Source organism: Pinus tabuliformis, chromosome 3_1, assembly GCF_031772625.1.
Source record: "Pinus tabuliformis cultivar Carrire ecotype Pingquan chromosome 3_1, CPIR1, whole genome shotgun sequence".
Classification (NCBI taxonomy): domain Eukaryota; kingdom Viridiplantae; phylum Streptophyta; class Pinopsida; order Pinales; family Pinaceae; genus Pinus; species Pinus tabuliformis.
In genome coordinates this window covers 979,123,223-979,144,028 of record NC_142301.1, presented here as the reverse complement: position 1 = coordinate 979,144,028, position 20,806 = coordinate 979,123,223, and the positions used below count along the sequence as shown (strand labels likewise).

At 39.2% G+C, this 20,806-nt stretch overlaps 1 protein-coding gene across 1 annotated transcript in view; it reads left to right on the top strand.

The window, feature by feature from the left end:
* LUT1 (Cytochrome P450 superfamily protein) overlaps positions 1 to 20,806 on the top strand; it is a 286,615-nt gene that overhangs the window by 169,580 nt on the left and 96,229 nt on the right. The window contains exon 4 of the mRNA XM_089412345.1: positions 530 to 631. Within this exon, the coding sequence (XP_089268471.1) occupies positions 530 to 631 (102 nt within the window). The remainder of the gene's footprint in view (positions 1 to 529; positions 632 to 20,806) is intronic.

Here is a 20,806-nt window from a genome sequence, read left to right as displayed (position 1 = left end):
TGTTTGTGAAACCTTACACTGAGGTCTGTCTATTATTCCTGTCCTTATTTAGTGAGTGATTTCAGTTTGGTAGCTCTGAAGGTTTCTTTTCACAATTGCTTACTTTCTTTTAGCTGCTTCTGATTTCAATGTCAAGGAAAGCAGATAAATGTGGTTATAGTTTATCACATCCCTCATTAGATGTTTGTAGATAGTGGAAATGCAGTCTATCAAATGATTAGTTAAGGATGAACAGTCGAAAGGAATCATATGCTTGATGATAAACAGAGAGATGTAAAGACAATGATAATCATGAAAGGGAATTATGTTAGAATTGTCACAATGTTAACAGACTACCATCATAGTTGCTAGATACCCTACAAGAACAACTGATTCTTTAGAATACTGCCGTCCATGTCTAATTTTGGGAAGGAATTGCAATAGCTAGGGAATACAATGTTAATATGTTTATGCACTTAATTTAGCTTCTTCTTTTCCCCTGCTTTTCTTTCAGGAGATAGTAGCTGAATTAAGGATTGTTATATTGTAGGTCTCGAGTGTCCAGCTTCGGGATGATCTATTATCAATGCTAGTTGCTGGCCATGAGACCACGGCCTCTGTTTTAACATGGACAACATATCTGCTGAGCCAGGTATACTGTAATAATCAGTATTCCTTTATATAAATTTAGGGTTATCATTGTTCTGGGACATATATAGAATGCAATTTTACACTGGATAACTTTCATTTGGGTCTTATTGAATTAAGTTGAAAATGATAGTTCTAGGACAATGGAAATTTCTAGACATAGCAGGTACAACTACAAATATGCATTGTTGAAAACATCAGCATTGGCAAAAGATCACTGAGGGTCTGGACATTGGAAAATTTAGCAAATTGCGGGCAAGCATTAAAAAATACTATATATATATATTTATATATTTTCAAATTTTTAAACATTTAAACTAACAGCAACATCAGATAAACACATTGGCACATAAATATGGAAAAAAATGATATATATGATGTAATGGTTGCCAAATAAAAAATGATACATCAAAGCTGTTACTAAATCCTGAACCCTAATAGCTGTCCAATCAAGTACTCAAAAGTGGACAACTAATACAAAATAACATCAACAATATATCAATGTATCTCAACATTATGAGTCATCTAGATTCTAAAATGAGAAATCTAGCAGCTAGCTATCAATTCCATCTCCCGCTCTATGAGAAAAGGTCATGGGTTGTTGGCCCCTAGAAGGTCTTGCATCAATTTGTGTAGAAGCTGATGCTGAGGCTGCCACATCACCCTGGGGCCTTGATGGTGTTAAAGTGCTTCTCTGCCCCTTGCACTCCCTACCACTGTTCCTCCATTGCCTTCCATGCCTGCAGCTATTGCTCCTCACTTGTCTCCTGCATCTGCAGTTGCTACTCTCCCTCGTTCCTCGTGCTTGTTGCATCACTTCTACTCTACCCTCCATTGAGACATTATGTAAATGTTGTGCAAAGAAATTGCATCCACATCAGACAGTTTCTCAAGCTGACTCACCCACAGTTCGAGGCTGTAGTAGACATAAACCAAATCATTCGAGTGTTGAAAATCCAACTTGTAATAGGGTCATAATAAATACGACGAGTCTTGAGGGTCATAAATTATAATAATTGTAATTGTTTGGTTCTAAATTATTGCATTTCGTTTAATTATACTCACATTTTAAAGCACTACAAGTTTGGTTTAGAACCCGAATGGCAAAATTCTGTAAGAAAGGCGCTTTTGCACCATAATTTCTCCACCAAGCATGTACAACAGATGAGAAAACAAGACTTGAAGTACATGTCATTATAGAGACAAACAGGAAATGAAGAAAATATAACTCAACTTACAAATGAAATATGCAATTAAAAATGTAAATGGCTTAGTTAGCATTAAAAGCTTCCTTTCTTGGGTAGTAGTGCCATAGCCAAATTGTCCATTGGCGTTCTTGTGCATTTCCATCTTGTCATTAATGGTTCATTGAGCTTCCATATTAAGTACCATCCTATAAAGGCACTTAAGGACCCCTTCCATAGCCTCACCATCGAAAGTCACATGAGCAAGGATAGGTTGGGTTGAGGGTAAGTGTTGTTGCATGAATGGGACAATTGAGCATCTTGGTTTATCGACTATCATTCAAATTGAAAACCTCCATGTATTTTTCATGTTCAAGGGTATCCTTGCCCAAATATTAATTGAATAGTTTCTTTGACCCGATCCATGGCCTCATACAAGTAGCTCATTGCAAGCTTATCCCCATCAACCAAGTAGAGAATCTTTACCAAAGGTTAGTTGACTGTGCACACATTCACATAATTTTAGGTTCAACCTAGATTGAAACATTGGATAATTTCATCTTCAACATGAAGAATACATTTCTGACATCCTCCCATAATTCATTCTCAGACGATCCCTCATTATAAGACCTAAAAAATGTATTAAATGTGATTTCCCAGGATAATTAGAAGTCACAACAAAAGATGCAGAAAAAAATTGAAAAGGTTGTAGCTGGATAAATTTCTCATGTAAAGAGATTATAGTCAAAGCTTGATCACACAAATAAAGAAGTTACAAAATGAAGAGAAAATGCAATAAGAAAAATAGAGCAACTTATAAATAAATATTCATCAATTGATAAAGAAACAATGACTGATTCAGTTGAAGTATGGATATCTTAAGACATTAAAGTACAATGATGGATACAAAAACCTTAGCAAATCCAAGTTTCTCTACTAATAAAATTCCAATGATCAACAAAGCGAGACAAGTGTATGAAGAAGATATAAAGGTGAATCAAGATAACTCTGAAATTATGATAAGGAAAGATCTTGTTACAAGGAAACCTTATGAACATCCTAATCACCATAGTGAACACTTGAACCAACTAGTATGTCAACATTGCTTTGAACAAGCAATATTTGACCTAAATTCTGTAGAAGATCAATTCTAGTGCAAATTGATCTCAAAATAGCGCATCCTTGGAATCATAATGCAAGAAAGTTCTATCCAATAACCCTATAAACATAAAGTTCCATAAGAGATCAAATTAGGGTGGACTAACCCTTCAACAATAAGACAATTATGTTCAGTGCTTTGAAGATTGTACTGCCTCCTTTCTTCGACTATGACAACATCAAGTACAGAGTATCATGTCAAAGTATTACATAAAAAAATGATGACATAACCATTTTATGCTTTGACCTATATTCCAAAGAATATCAATTCTAGTGCAAAATGATCTCAAAATAGTATATTGTTGGAATTGCAATGCAAGTTCTATCCAAGAACCCTATAAACATATGGTTCCACTTAAGATGAAATTAGGTTGGACTAAACCTTCAACAATATGGGAATTTTGTCCAGTGCTTTGAAGATTCTATTACCTCCTTTCTTCAACTATGATGTAATGTTCCTGACTAGGATGAACAGTGATATACAAAGCAAATAAACAACCAACACCCGAAAATGAGAAACAATCAGCAAACACCCATAAAAACACTGGAAATAAGAATCATTTAAGCCATATTATTAATTCTTTCTAGAGCAAGTACAATGGTGATGGAATGGTGCACTTGGGCTTGTCTCAATGGATAAGCATGACAAAACCCAAGTGAGTAAATAACAATGCAAGCGCTGCATAGTTGCTGCTCCAAAAATGATCTGCGCTGCCCAGAAACTACGCTGCCTGCTGGAAAGGATGTGCTAGAAACTCCGTCTCCTGTGTTCAAAAAACGCTGCAACTTCAACTCCTGGGTTCTCAACCAAAACCCAGAAAGGGTTTGGCCTAGTTCAAACTCCTAGAATTCGACCCCCAAGCACCACGTCCTCCTCCTCACGCTGGGAAGTACGACTTGCCTGTAGTTGGTTGGAAAGGCCCTCCAAATCACCCCCAAACGGTGAGATGCTCCCCTCTTAGGGTTTCCCCATTTCTCTCGGCTAACTCCATATCTTAGCTCCTTCCCCCATTTCCCACGTGTGCCTAGTAATGGCTCTCTGCACAGGCCTAAGTGACTGTAAATCGAGTTGCCCAAATGCAAGAATCTCCTGGTCCAAAACTCTCCCCAAAGGTTGATCTTCCGCTGAAACTCCAACTCCCAAGCTTTCTTGACAAATGCTGCCCGGATGAACCCCCAAATAGCCTCTGCGTGTTCCCCTCATATGTGTTCCATAAATACGCACTGGCTGAATTGAAGGCTGAGTGATATGGCTGTAAACTCCTCTGGCTCTCTTCCAAGGTAGTACGAATTGCCTTTCTAGGGTGGCACTTGAGGTCCCCCAAAGGAAGGTTGAGTCTCCCGCCTAGAAAACTCGATCCTAAACAACTTGTAACTTGACTAAGCAGCTTAAGCAACACAAATGAGTTCGATAGACAAAATGATGCCTTAGGTTGGGGGTTCCTCCTCCTTATAACTTCGTGGGCCTTCATTTCCTATGTGGGCCCCTCTCCCTAGCTATTCGACTTCCCCTCCAAGGCAATTCGAATTGCCTAAGTGTCCAAGTGCGTTTTTCCCCCACGTGGGTGGCCCCCACCTTTCACTAGTGATGGAATTCAGCCCCCCTTTTCCCATAAGTTCCTAAGTCAAAAATGTATGGGATCCACTTTTACCAAAAATTATTCAAAATTGTTGGAGACTAAACCTGTCACAAATATTTTTAGGAAGGGACATCAAGAATAGAGTATCATTTTAAAGCATTATAGGCAAAAAATATGACATAACCATTTTATGCTTTGACGACATAATATCTGTTGAAAATGTAGCTTGGAAGGTGATTCTGCATTGGTCAAGTGCCATGACATGTAGTGAATCACTAAAATTCTCTCATAATAGAATTACTTAAATTTCCCAAGTTTGGAGCTTAGCCATATAATCAATAATTTAATTTTTTATTTTATTGGCCACTTTTTTTATTAAGTTAGGAGGCCAACAAAATATTATATTGTGACTATTGATCTCAAGTGTGGAGGTGCAATCTCAGCCCTCCATCACTTTGGAAATTAGGTCAGAAAATTATAAAAGAGGGAAATGGGTTGTTGGAGAGTTAGTTTGATTTGGCACAAGAGTTGGGCATTCAACAGAGACAAGAAGACGAAGTTATAATAAAGTGTGATCAAAACAGAGGAAAATTTCAGGGGCAACGAGTATACTTGAGGGACAAATTATCCAAGTCATATATGCTGATTTAGAGGAGCAAAAACTGACCGATTTGATAGGGTCGAGTTGGGGAAATTGATTGGGTTGAAGGGGGCCGAGTTGCTAGGCTGATTTTATTGGGCCGTACAGGCCAATTTCCAGTGAGTTGTACAAAAAAAATTGGGTGGGTCGCATAGGCTAAATTCCATTGGGTTGTACAACTAATTTGCTGGGTTAGAGGACTGAAAATTTCTGGGTAACTATGACTGTAAATTCCTAAGAAAATGTTCGCTATAATCAATTTTTTGAAGTTGAATAAAGAGTTCAAGTTTGGCGGTTTTTCCCACATTGGGGTTTCAAGGGTAAAAATTGTGTCAAATATTTTTATTTGCTTGGTTCACTGTTTGTTTATTTTTTGTGTATACTGAGTTAGGAACCCAAAGTATTTCGTGTTTTAAAATTTTAGTTCTGAGGAATTTAATTATTTGTTCTGAGAAATTTGATTGAATATTAAATTTGATTAGGGTTCAAGAAAACTAACAATATTTTTGAAAGGAAGGCAATGTAATAAACATGAAGTACACAATAATTAATAGTAATAATAATAGTATTAAATTAATAAGAAAGGGACACAACTTTCACGTTTGTGACTAGTTAATGCTTATACGTATTGTCAACAAGTGTCATTGTATTTATCATCAAGCCACTTATTCATTTATCAATTATATATTATTTATTCTATATGGATTTCAACTAGTTTTCCTTCTTATTTTGGAAATTTTCTTTTATATGAACTATTGTTCATTACAAACTACCAACCCTAAAACCTATCTAATCCTCAACCTTTTGCAAATAAATACCCTACTACCATGTGCCTTGTAAGAACCGAAAAACAGATGTACAGAAAACGGTAATGAATTTTAAAGCATGAGCCTGTAACATTTTTTAACAGAAACCTGACAAAATCGATTTGAGGTACCTACCTGCACTCCTGCAGTTGAAGATGCCTCCAGCTACGCTGTTCCAGTTACCCAGTTACCGAGAGACCGATTCCACCCAGCCAGACTGATCAGAGCCTGGCTGCTCAATCTAGTAAGCTTCTCAACAGAAGTTGACTATCCCCTGTGCCCAAAACCTCAGAACTCTCAAGCTCTTCCAATGGTTGATTCCCTTGCCTTCCGAATTCTTCCTCCTGGTTTTTCTTCGTCCTTTTCCCCCCCTGCTCAACCCATGACCTGCGGTTTATATCCTCTGGTTTGGCGGTGGCCGCCCTCCTACATGCAGCCACCGCTCACCCTTCTAATGCCACGCCTCTGCCTACGTATCTTGGTTTCGATTCAGGTTGTGAAATGAAATACGCCTTTTTGAATCCATAAGATATTTATAAATCGTTCTTTTAATATGTCATTACATTTGGATATGCACGTACCATTAAACTTTATTATGTTTATATATATTTTGATCATATTACATAGTTTTATTTATATTTGTTTCAATATAAGGTTTATTTATATTTGTTTTAATATAAAGTTTATTTATATTTGTCTTAATATAACATTTAGAACTTTATACTTGGATCTTTTGTAATTAATTATTTAGATTAATACTTAACCTTTATTTTATTAATTTATTAATATGATTTTTATCAATATTCTGGAGCATATAATATATATATAGTCCTCTTTGATCTAACCATACATTACGCAATATTGATGAATGAGTAGAACTTCTTTTCCCAGAAGGGTCATGGTATTTAGCACTTATAATCAATTTAGTATAAAATACTAGTGCGGTGTATGTGACACATGCATATGTAGCTATCATATGCATGTACCGTATACCTGCTATTATGCTTGCGTTCTTTGTATTTATAGATGGGTCGTTACATACACTCCCCCTTCAAAAAACTTCATCTCGAAGTTAGAGTTTTTATCTTATCTGATTACTTATGATAGTAATTAGTACCCCCTTCTTAGGTTTATAAACCGAGGTTTTAAAATTTTTATTTTAATATAAAGAGACTATAAAATTAGTGTTTTAGGTTTATGATTTTAATGGACATGTCTTGCCCTATCCAGGTTCCCAAGCTATTCTAAAATCATCCTATCCTTCCTAATCTCTTCCGCTCCCATCCTATCCGTCCTCTACTGGAGTATGCCATGGCGTCAATTTTACTGACCTAACCATTCATAAACTCTAAGGTGACAGCGTCGGTTATACCGACCTGATTCCCAGTAGGCATCCGACAGTCATCATCACACGTCTAGGGGAGCGTGATTCGCACAGTCCTCCCATGACTCCAGGGTTCGGAGGATAAATGGTGGGCAACACCTCCACCCCTCCTAGTAGAATTAGGGCTAATACCCTATCATAAAATCACTTTGAGCTTTAATTGTTCTGAGGTTCTTGTCATCCCGGTAACTGTTTATTATCTGCAATCATACACTTATCCATGCATTCGTAAAATGTGCATTAGCATATTCAAAATAACTCATGTATTATTCACATATGTCACTACAGTATAACATATTTTGCCATATTCCATGCATGTCGTTTGACTTTCATTTAAAATGTAATTATTCCCTGATTTCTATTCCATTGATCATATTGACATGTATAAATAAGACAGATTTATAATATCTTAATTTCTATCAGAAGTAAAATCACTTAACTGCTTTAAACTTTACTTTGACAACTATAATTTAGTAAGATCAACAACATATATCGTTTTGGTATCCTTGTACCAGCAGAAGTTAAACATATATTATGACACAAAATTTCACGTTTATATATAATCATTCAAAATAGTTCTGAGTCTTTGATTGTAGTGAAGTAAATATATACTAAACATAGTTTAAATTTCTTCAAAATTGACATAGATTACGGTATCTTTGACATATGTCCTCTGTATTTTCCCAAGTAGTTGATCCAGGACTATATTTGCCCCATTGGACCTTAACTTGGTCCACCAGGGGATTCCTGAGCTGTTGAACCCTACGTTCCAGTATACGTAATGGTTCGACCGATACGATTCCCTCGTCCGATACCTGAAGATTCCATTATAGTGGGTCGATGCGCTGCTTGGTCGTTGCTGACTACTGCATGAATTCTATGATTACCTTGATTGTTTGATATTGGTCCCTCTCCAGTCCTATGCAATATATTTGACGAAGCTTCTAGACAATCACGTTGAAAATGCGGTCCCCCACATCCCCAACAATTAAGCTGCGTTGATCCTCTTGAATCAGGGCATGAATTTCTAGAGAACGAGCTTTGTCCTCTCATGTTGATTCCTCTCGAATTTCTTCCTCTACTGGCAGTCTCTCGAGATGTCCATGGATTGGTGTTTGATGATTCCGCGGCTATAGTGTTTACTACCATGGGAGCTCTTGTTCCTATATTTCTTGGGGTAAACCTGTTACCGTAAGGTGGCCTCGAGCTACCTCCGCTGAAGAAGTTTCGGGGAGTCTTTCCTGGAAATCCTGATTGTAAAGGTTCTGCTGGCCCTATATCTTTTTTGATTCCAAGGTGCTCTTCTGCATAACGACCACATTCAACCGCCTCAGCTATTGATGATGGTTTCCACATGCTTACCAAGGCTCTGATGCGAGGATTTAACCCAAATATGAAGCGTTCAGCTTGACGTTCATCAGAATCTAAGTAGTGAATGTATTTTACAAGCTCCATAAACCTTATCTCGTACTCTTCCACTGTTTTATTTCCTTGAATTAATGTATGAAAGGCTCTGGCTTGCTGTTGTTGAAAGTATGGAGGTAAATACTTTGCGCGGAACCTTTCCTCAAATAGTTCCCAAGGGACATTATCCGATGTAAGGTGCAGCTGTTTTTCCAGATTTCCCCACCAAATCAAGGCACTTTCCTTTAATTGAAATACAACAATTTTTGTTTTTGCCGAAGAAGAATATTCTCTTAATCTAAAGCATCTGTTCATTCCTTCTAACCATGCTTTAGCGCGTTCACCTGCTCGACCTCCTGAGAATTCTGGGAGTTTAATTTTTTGAAGCTCCCTAGAAATGTCCTCTTTTGATCCTTTGGGCTCAAAATTCTTTGGTTCCGCTGAACTGGTAGCTAAAGGTTGAAATTCCTCTTTGGTCTTAGCCTTCGTTGATTCTTTCAATGTCTCTAATAAGGCTTCCAATGAGTTCATTATCACTGTCAACTTTGGCGTTGGGGCGATTGATGTTGATAATGGTCTAGGTGGTGACGATGGTGATGGTGGTGGCGATGGGGATGATGATGGCGACGGTGGCGGCATTAATGGTGGTGATGCTGCCCGATCATGTCGTCATCGCTCATAAGTCCTTACCATTGTAATGTTTCCTGAATACATAATAAAATTATTAAAAAAATTTTGAGGTAGACAACCGAATTTAACATATAATTTTCTTTTGCAACTTCACATTCATAAACGGGTATAGTTTTGCTATTTTTATCCGCTAGGCGGATCTTACTGGTACCGAGGTCAAGGAGGGTGGTCTTGCGACCTCCTTGTCCTAATGCAGGGTATTCTATCCTAATATGAAATAATGCAGAAGTGTATGGTCATGAGCTCCTAAGGTAGACCATCTAAAATTTATTACTAAATAACATTCACAAAATGAAAATGTTAAATTCCTCGTTACAATGAACATTGGCAACATACCCGTCACACCTCAATCTAGCTATTACCTTTAAAGAAGGGCATACATATTTATATTTTTTGAATATATACTTAGATATGGATTAAACCTATAATATATATAAATGAAGGATTGCTCTGGTTCCATATCAGTTTGACTTTTAGCCGGGAAATTTACCGTAGACATGTCATGATTTAAAATCTAGAAGAGATACAGTTCAGCAGTCTACCATACCATAAATGTAGGTTGGGGGTCAAATTGAGGAAATAAATTAGGAAAAAAATGTCATTATGATTGTTAGAACCAGTTTTGTTTAAGAATGACTCTGTCAAAGGATACAATTAGTCTGGCCAAGAAGATAAAAGAATAAATCTAATGTTTCACTCTAAGAGTATGAATTGGAACAATAAACCTCCTTCTCCTGCAGAATTACAGACCTTTACAGTAAATCCTAACTCAAATTTACAACTAAAATAAATGACAACGATATAATTTCAAAAGAATAGACTGGAATCTGGAGTGGCATCAGGGCCCTGTTAGTTATTTATGGCAAATACAAATTCTCTTAAGTATCACAAACACACAATGAACAACCAAAACACTGTTATGTTAACTATCAAGACACTGTAAAGATACCACTGTTCTGTATTGCGTTCGAAACTCATGCCATGAGTCAATGCCACTGTGTAGAATGAGAAGCCGTAGATTCCATAACATCATAGATCTCAACGAGATTAATATATTATTACGGAGAACATAGATGTGATGTCAAGTCACATTATTATATAGCAAACCAAGAAGATAATGTGTGTTATCACTGTAACATAACGAGCTAGAAAAGAATGTGATCCACAACACATTAATAGTGAGCCATAAAACATAGTGTAGCAATGCTACTGATGATACACATCATAGAATTTAATATAGAAAGCGGCTACTGAGGATAGGCACCATACCACATCAACATAATAGCATACGATAACATACCTCTGTGTTTTTTCAGTTTTGTATCAATGCCTAATCAGAAACTATTGTTATGTTCCTACTTCTGATGTGGACTATGTATTCTCTGAGCATTATATAAATGATACGTTGCTGATATGTAGTACTTCATGAGCATATACATGATGCCATGTTTGTTCACCCACACACATTCCAGGGAAATCACCTACAGCACTTTGTATGCCAATTGTTTGATAAAATACCACAATGAACCAAACTATATAAACTTAGGTATTTCGTGGGTTCTCCAAGATTTTCCGGGAAGGGTATATTACATTTGATTCTAGGGATTTTGTTTACTTCCTGCTCTTCTGATTAATAAAAGAATGATGTTCATCCTTGGAGACCAATTTGAGCATATTGATGTTATGAGAATTATGTTTCCTAAAGCTCCCCTTTATTTAAGATTTGATTTCGAAGGATTCTAATGTTGGTTAGACTTTTTGTCTTGTTGGTATTCCTCTTACTTTTATAACCTTTCCAACTACCGCACCATTCAGTGAATCAGGTTAGTTTAGAAGAGTTTGGCAATACTCTTTGAAAGATTCTTCTCATTGTTTCAACTTTCAAGTTACAGTTTTGATGATTTTTAAATGAGACTTTCAAATTCAAGTATTTATTGCTGCCTCCAAAAGTTCTTCTTCAAACTTGATAACTTGTATTCACAGAACTGCAATTATTTTTGCAGACACGGAGAATATTTACTTCAGATTTGCAAGATATGATTAATTAAAGATATACCTGTTACGGATCTGAGTTACCAGTTTGTTGATTTGAGGTTGATATCGTAAATCTTTATGAAACAGGCAAAAATGGCCTTCTAATACTTGTTGGTAGATATATACAAATTCATACACTGATATATTTTAAAGTTCCAAAAGTGTCATAAACAAAACTACTATCGTAAATATTTAAGAAACAGGCAAAAATTGTTTCCTAATACTTGGTTGTAGATACACATAAATTCATAAACTGATTTATTTTGAAGTTCCAAAGTGTCACAAACAATACTACTATCATAAATCTTCATGAAACAGGCAAAAAATGGCCTCTTAGTACTTGATTGTACATGCATCCAGATTCATAAACTGACGTATGTTAAAGTTCAAAAAAAAATGTCAAAAAAAACAAAAATCATGGACATGCAAATGCACTAGAATTTTTAGGCCAAAGATTACTCGTGAGCATCAGATAAGAGCACAGGAGAAAGCAGAGACAAATTACTTACCTTTTCCCGTGCTCTGGGAAGACTCATAGTGAGAGCCGCAAAGATAGAAACCTCCAAAATTTAATTTTAAATATTTCTTTGCCCAATTTTTTTTTACGCTAAGACATCAAAGGAAATTCAAATAGTTTCCAAGATTCGATCTTACCTTTAAAAAAATTGATAACACCTTCGCAATTTTTTTTTTCTTTTACATTCTCAAAAAATCTAAGGACAGTTTCTAGAAGAAATTGACAGAAAATTTTCCAAGCCATGATAATTTTTCCACCAATGCCGAGTCTGTGGTTTTGAGGTGTTCTGACATGAAAGTTTATAGCAAATACGGAGTTGTAAAGTTCACTAAGAGTTGTTTGCGGATAGGCGCGAATCACAATGCTCGCAGCTCACAACAGAATATTGTGGAATTTCCAAAGCCCACAAATAGAAGGCTGCGGAGTTCCCTGCAGCCCAAACGTAGAAGGTTGCGAGTAATTAGTGGAAACTGGGACTGCTAGGGATGCAGAACCAGTGAAACTGAACGGACAAAATGTGAAAACTTTTTAACGTGAGATCTCAAAGACGAGGAACAGTTACGTCTATGTCCATACGTATTCTAGAATCGTAAAACCTAGACTTTTTACATTGCTCATGAAAATAGCATAACAATACAACCTCTGGCCAAAATGATGAGAAAATCCGGAATTCAAATCCATTAGTCTAGATTCTAGCAAACCGATTTACAGAAAGCCAATACTGGTTTAGGGTTTTACATCGAAATTTTTGCCATAAAAATAAAATAAAAAAATGAAAACTGAGAAAGCGTTAAAGCCCTTAGGATTTACTAACCTCTCTGGGGGGGGGCTGCGAGAAGGAGAAATTAACTTTCGACTGGATGGCGAGCTTGAGATCATCATAATCAATAGTGGGTTTGCTGGCGTGCTCAGAATAGAGTTGGGCATCTGAAAGAACGTCTACTACATATCTGTAATAGAGTTCTAGGAACTGGTGTACGACTCTGGGCTTGTAGTTCTGCCACTGTGGTACAATCGAAATGAAGGTAAAGAAATAGCAGAAGCTGAGAGACAGTTAAAACATGGGGATAACCCTACGTATGCAGAGTCAAGGAAAATAAATTTCTGCTTCAGGTGACATTCCAACAGAAAATTTAACAGATAAAATTCAGCAGAGAGTTACATAATGCATAGGGCCGGTAAGGTCGAAAGGGTTTGAACTTGGCTCTGATACCATATGTAAGAACCAAAAAAAAGATGTACAGAAAACGGTAATGAATTTTAAAGTATGAACCTGTAACATTTTTTAACAGAAACCTGACAAAATCGATTTGAGGTACCTACCTGCACTCTTGCAGTTGAAGATGCCTCTGGCTACACTGCTCCAGTTACCCAATTACCGAGAGACCGATTCCACCCATCCAGACTGAGCAGAGCCTGGCTGCTCAATCCAGTAAGCTTCTCAACAGAAGCTGACTGTCCCCCGTGCCCAGAACCTCAGAACTCTCAAGCTCTTCCAATGGCTGATTCCCTTGCCTTCCGAATTCTTCCTCCTGGTTTTTCTCCTTCCTTTTTCCCCCCCTGCTCAACCCATGACCTGCGGTTTATATCCTTTGGTTTGGCGGTGGCCGCCCTCCCACATGCAGCCACTTCTCACCCTTCTAATGCCACGCCTCCGCCTACGTATCCTAGTTTCGATTAAGGTTGTGAAATGAAATACGCCTTTTTGAATCCATAAGATATTTATAAATCGTTCTTTTAATATGTCATTACATTTGGATATGCACGTACCATTAAACTTTATTACGTTTATATATATTTTGATCATATTACATAGTTTTATTTATATTTGTTTTAATATAAAGTTTATTTATATTTGTTTTAATACAAAGTTTATTTATATTTGTCTTAATATAACATTTAGAACTCTATACTTGGATCTTTTGTAATTAATTATTTATATTAATATTTAACCTTTATTTTATTAATTTATTAATATGATTTTTATCTATATTCTGGAGCATATAATATATATAGTCCTCTTTGATCTAACCATACATTACACAATATTGATGAATGAGTAGAACTTCTTTTCCTAGAAGGGTCATGGTATTTAGCACTTATAATCAATTTAGTATAAAATACTAGTGCGGTGTATGCGACACATGCATATGCAGCTATCATATGCATGTACCGTATATCTGCTATTATGCTTGCGTTCTTTGTATTTATAGATGGGTCGTTACATGCCTTATCTAAGTGGCACCCATGAATCATTGCTATCAAATGATGGACTGACAAACCGGTGCATTGCATAATGTATCAATGGGTTGTCCCTATTGAATGCCCAATTTGAGTTTTATAGAAAATCATCTTGGGTGTTAAAAAGTCTAATAACATTTTCTAATTTTTTGGGTCTGTTACCCACCAAAATGGGTAACCCCATAGGAGAAAACTTTTCTCCTATTCTTGACAGCTAACCGATTAGTGTTGAAATTTGGTACCGGAGGACAGGTGGTTCCCTTAGGCTTTGATCTTTGGCCTAGGGAAAAGTGTCCAAAAGAATTTAATTTTTCTCCTAAAGTGACTTTATAATTTTATAAAGTTAAATCTAATTTAAAAGTGACTTTAAGTGATAAAGTTATTAAGTCTACTTTTAAAGTGACTTTTATAAAGTCAATGAAAAATTAGAAAGGAAAAGTGACTTTGGAAATAAATGACTAAGTGGGTCTTTATTAAAGTGGGGTGAATTAAAAAATAGAAAGTGAGATTTAAATGAGCATTTAATCTCAACCATTGATCTAAATCTATTTCAGCCATTGGATTTAGAGATCACCCAAAAGTCACTTGGATCACCCAAAAGTCACTTGGAGTTATATTAAAGGAGGAAAAGGAGGAAAAGGTCATTCATTCTTTCATGAGCAGATTGGGAGAAGGAGAGCAAGAGAGCAAGAGAGATTTCTGAGCAGGAAGGAGAAGGAGACAGCAGCTTGGCACACATTCCAAGGTAGAAGTTGAACAGATTTGTACAGCTGATTCAGCACATAGTGAAAGGCAGATTTTTGCACAAACATCGAGGAGCAGTTTGCTGATTTTTCTGCACACAAAACGGAGGTCGTACGGCATTTATTGCTGTCCTGTTTGCTGTAATTTCCAGATTGCTGTGAGGCACGGGAAAGGAGATAAGTTGTAAATTTGCTTGCTGATTTTTTGCTGAATAATTCTCACTGTAAAAAGGCAATTTTCAGAAATAAAGAAGTGTTCTCAAACTGGTTTTCCCCAAGAGTTGTAGGGGGTTTTTCCAGGGTCAAGTTGACCAAAAATATCAGTGTTTTAATGTGTTTTAATGGCTGTTTTTAATTGCTGATTTTTAATTCTGCAATTTCCAGCATTCTGAAAAATTTCCAGAATTTGTGTTTTCAACAATATTTATTTTTTTCAGTCTGTTAAATGTATGGTTATGGGAATGGGCATTTAACTACATGGGAGAAATAAGGAGAAACTGAAAACCGGGGTGGGAAAACAGAAATTTTTACATGGTATCAGAGCTTGAGTGCTGAAGGGCAGTTTGGGACAGCAAAAGGAAAAATTACAGTTGCTGATTTTTCACTCAGAAAATTCCAGCAAGCTGATTTTTTCATAAACAACAGTTTTATCTTTACTACAACAGTGCTATTTTTCAGTTTTAGGACAGCAGGATGTCATTGGGATTGAGGGTGGAGGATAGGCTGGATGGGCATATAAATTACAGCGTTTGGAAGGAGAGAATGCAGAGTATCTTTGAGGAGGCAGAAGTCTGGGATATCATGGTGCATACCGCACAGAACCCTGTTGTTGTGCCCACTGATGTTACTCAGTTGGCTGAGTATAAAAAGAAGAACAATAAGGGTAAGAGGCTGATTCTAGACGGAATCAAAGACCATTGCATTCTTCATGTGAGAGGAAAGAGCAATGCCCATGAGATGTGGACAGCATTGTCCAATCTCTACCAGAGTACCAATGAGAACCGGAAGATGGTCCTGAAGGAGAAGCTGAAGAACATTAAGATGGGTAATGATAGTGCAGCTGGATATCTCACAAAGATTACCAATGTGAGAGATGAGTTGGCAGCGATTGGAGAGGCCATTCCATCCACTGAGTTGGTGCATATTGCAGTGAATGGCCTCCCCCGTTCATGGTTGAACTTTGCTGATGGGGTTTGTGCACGTGAGACCCTTCCCACATGGGAGAGGTTTTGGGATGATTGCATTCAGACAGAGATCAGGAAAGGACAGCTTGGGGCAGCCAAGCCAGTTGAGCAGGATGAGGATGTAGCACTGGTGGCAGGAGGCAAGAAAGGCAAAGGGAAGAAGCAGGCTTCCACAAGCAGTGGTGGGGGCAAAGGCAAAGGTAAAGGTAAACCGGGGAACACACAGAAGGACTATTCCAAGGTGAAGTGTTGGAATTGTCAAAAGATGGGACACTATGCAGTTGTGTGTCCGGAGAAGAAGAAGAAGAAGGGAAAGAACCAGGACGTGGCAGCTTCAGCTGAGATTGAGGACTTTGTAGGTCGTTTTGACCGGGAGTTTGCGTTCACTACATGTGAGTCCTCTAGTGCAGGATCACCTGCCACACAGGTTCAGAGGGAGCATGCTTTTCCCTCGATTAGCGGAGCATCTACAGGTATTTGGTATGTGGACAGTGGGGCTTCACGTCACATGACAGGAGTCCGTGAGTACTTCTCAGAGCTTTCAGAGAGTGGCACTGATATTGAGGTAGTACTCGGTGATGACAGAGTTGTTAGAGCAGTCGGGGTGGGGACAGTGACATTTCAGAGGGAGTCCAAACCTCCCTTGAAGGTGTCAGAGGTTCTTTATGTGCCAGGGATGAGGAAGAACCTCATATCCGTCTCAGCTTTGGAGGACAGAGGATATGACGTACTGTTCAGGGGAGGACAGGTGTTGATGTATCCCAGGGACACTCCAGCTGATTCAGCTAGAGTGATAGGTGTACGCCATGCAAAGGTGTACAAGTTTGCATTTCAGCCCCTTTTGGCATTGAGCAGTAGTACCGACAGCAGAGCTAGCAGTTCTGAGCTGTGTGAGATTTGGCACCGCAGGATGGGACATATGTATCATGGAGCCTTGAGGACATTGCGGGAGATCACTACAGGTGTGCCAGATTTCAGTGCTGATCACTTTGATACTTGCAGAGGTTGTGCGATGGGCAAATTTGCCAAATCCCCTTTTCCCAGCAGTGACAGCAGAGCGACGGGGATACTTGATTTGATTCATTCCGATGTGAGCGGTCGGATGTCTCATGTTTCCTTGAGTGGGTATGAGTACTATGTTTTATTCATTGATGATCACTCCAGGAGGACCTGGATTTATTTCTTGAAGACCAAGAGTGAGGTCTTCAAGCGGTTTCAGGAGTTCAGAGCTCTTGTGGAGACACAGACAGGCCGAAAGATCAAGTCCTTGAGGTCGGACAATGGAGGAGAGTACACCCTTGGAGAGTTTGTTGACTATTGTGCGGAGGCAGGCATTAGGAGGGAGTTTACTGTTCCTTACAACCCCCAGCAGAACGGAGTTGCAGAGAGGAAGAACAGATCCATCATAGGGGCTGCCAAAGCCATGATACATGATCAGGGGTTGCCATTGTTCTTGTGGGCAGAGGCCTGCAACACAGCTGTTTACTTGCAGAACAGGAGTCCGCATCGTGCCTTGGGGCACATGACTCCTGAGGAGGCTTTCTCTGGGAAGAAACCTGATCTTGGTCATCTTCATATCTTTGGATGCATTACATACTCCTATATACCCAAGGAGGAGAGGACCAAACTAGAGCCCACCGCAGAGAAGGGTATCTTTGTGGGCTACAGTGAGACCTCAAAGGCCTTTCGGATTTACATTCCTGCACAGAGGAGAGTTGTTGTCAGACGGGATGTGAAGTTCGAGGAGGACAGGGCCTTTAGGAGGTCACGGGAGTTAGAGTATCTGGATCAGCCAGACCCTCAGCAGCAGTTGAGTCAGTCGCAAGGATCCAGTGGGCAGGGATCAGGAGGATCTGGAGGTACATCTATGAGGATGTCAGGTCCATCAGTGAGCAGTGGCTCGCCGAGCCAGAGGGGTGGTGCTCCGGGCAGCATGCAGAGCAGTTCACAGAGCAGTTCACTAGGGAGTCCACTGATGGACAGTTCACACGGTACCTCAGCTTCTACAGGTTCAGGTGCAGGCAGGAGGACAGCAAACAGACAGTCAGGAGTTCAGGCTACTGATGGTGATGAGGAGGAGGAGTTTCATTCTCCGGTGGAAGAAGTGCGCTCAGGGAAGAGGAAGCCCAAGTGGCTTCAGGACACCTTGAGAGATGCCACATCTGTTGCTGAGCCGAAGAGGCCGGTCAGAGAGAGTAGACCACCTGAGAGGTTTTGTAGTTATATGGCGATGGTTACCAGCATCCTTGACTCTGAGCCTTCTAGCTATGAGGAGGCAGCTAGCCAGCAGGTCTGGAGAGAGGCCATGCAGGAGGAGTATTCTTCTATCATGAAGAATGATGTTTGGGAGGTGGTGCCGAGGCCTGAGGGCAAACCCGTGGTTACTTCCAGATGGCTTTACAAGGTAAAGCATGCTGCAGATGGCAGCATTGAGAAATTCAAAGCGAGGTTTGTGGCTAGAGGGTTCTCCCAGGTAGAGGGAGTTGATTATGAGGAGACCTTCGCTCCCGTGGCTCGATATACTTCGATCCACTCCATTATATCGATAGCAGCAGAGATGGGTTGGAAGATCCACCAGATGGATGTGAAGACCGCATTTCTCAATGGCTTCATACAGGAGGAGGTGTACATTGAGCAGCCACAGGGCTTTGAGGTGCATGGGAAGGAGTCCCATGTGTGCAGATTGAAGAAGGCCCTTTATGGCCTGAAGCAAGCTCCCAGAGCTTGGTACTCCAGGATAGATGCATACTTGCAGGGGATGGGTTTCACAAAGAGTGAGGCAGATCCGAACCTTTACTTTATTGTGATTGGTGAGGAGCCTCTCATTCTGGTGCTGTATGTGGATGACTTGATCATTATAGGTGCAGAGAGACTCATAGAGCACTGCAAGAGAGATCTTGCGGCGGAGTTTGAGATGAAGGACATCGGCTTGATGCATTACTTTTTGGGTTTGGAGGTGTGGCAGGAGGAGGGGCATTTCTTCCTGGGGCAGGGGAAGTATATTGTGGACATCCTTAGCAGATTCCACATGGAGGATTGTAGACCCATGTCGACACCGATGATCACCAACTGGAAGAAGCTTCATGCTTCGGATTCCGAGTTGGTGGATCCCACATTGTACAGGCAGCTGATTGGTTCCTTGATGTATTTGGTCAACACTAGACCAAATATCTGTTTTGCAGTCAACACGATGAGTCAGTTTATGTGTGAGCCTAGGAAGGTTCACTGGGTGGCTGCAAAACACATTTTGCGGTACTTGCAGGGGACAGTGGATTATGGTCTGGACTACAGGCAGGGAGATGGAGTGAGATTGGCAGGATACACTGATTCTGATTGGGCAGGTTGTGCTTCTGATAGGAAGAGCACTTCAGGGTGTTGTTTTGGGTTGGGTTCAGCAGTAGTGTCATGGTTCAGCCGGAAGCAGCAGTCAGTAGCACTGAGTTCAGCGGAAGCAGAGTATATGGCAGCCAGTCTAGCTAGTTGTGAGGCCATCTGGCTTCGCAAGATGTTGTTTGGCTTATTTGGTCAGCCGTTGAGACCTTCAGTGATTTACTGTGATAATTAGAGTTGCATTAAACTCACGGAGAATCCAGTATTTCATGACAGGTCAAAGCATATCGGGATCAGATATCATTTCATCAGAGACTATGTTCAGAAGGGAGCTGTGAAGCTTGAGTATATTTCCACTGATGAGCAGGTTGCAGATATCCTTATCAAAGCCTTACCACGGGGCAAGCATGTCTACTTCAGAGACAAGATGGGTGTGGTGAGGAACACCTTCCTCGGTAAGAGGGAGTGTTGAAATTTGGTACCGGAGGACAGGTGGTTCCCTTAGGCTTTGATCTTTGGCCTAGGGAAAAGTGTCCAAAAGAATTTAATTTTTCTCCTAAAGTGACTTTATAATTTTATAAAGTTAAATCTAATTTAAAAGTGACTTTAAGTGATAAAGTTATTAAGTCTAATTTTAAAGTGACTTTTATAAAGTCAATGAAAAATTAGAAAGGAAAAGTGACTTTGGAAATAAATGACTAAGTGGGTCTTTATTAAAGTGGGGTGAATTAAAAAATAGAAAGTGAGATTTAAATGAGCATTTAATCTCAACCATTGATCTAAATCTATTTCAGCCATTGGATTTAGAGATCACCCAAAAGTCACTTGGATCACCCAAAAGTCACTTGGAGTTATATTAAAGGAGGAAAAGGAGGAAAAGGTCATTCATTCTTTCATGAGCAGATTGGGAGAAGGAGAGCAAGAGAGCAAGAGAGATTTCTGAGCAGGAAGGAGAAGGAGACAGCAGCTTGGCACACATTCCAAGGCAGCAGTTGAGCAGATTTGTACAGCTGATTCAGCACATAGTGAAAGGCAGATTTTTGCACAAACATCGAGGAGCAGTTTGCTGATTTTTCTGCACACAAAACGGAGGTCGTACAACATTTATTGCTGTCCTGTTTGCTGTAATTTCCAGATTGCTGTGAGGCACGGGAAAGGAGATAAGTTGTAAATTTGCTTGCTGATTTTTTGCTGAATAATTCTCACTGTAAAAAGGCAATTTTCAGAAATAAAGAAGAGCTCTCAAACTGGTTTTCCCCAAGAGTTGTAGGGGGTTTTTCCAGG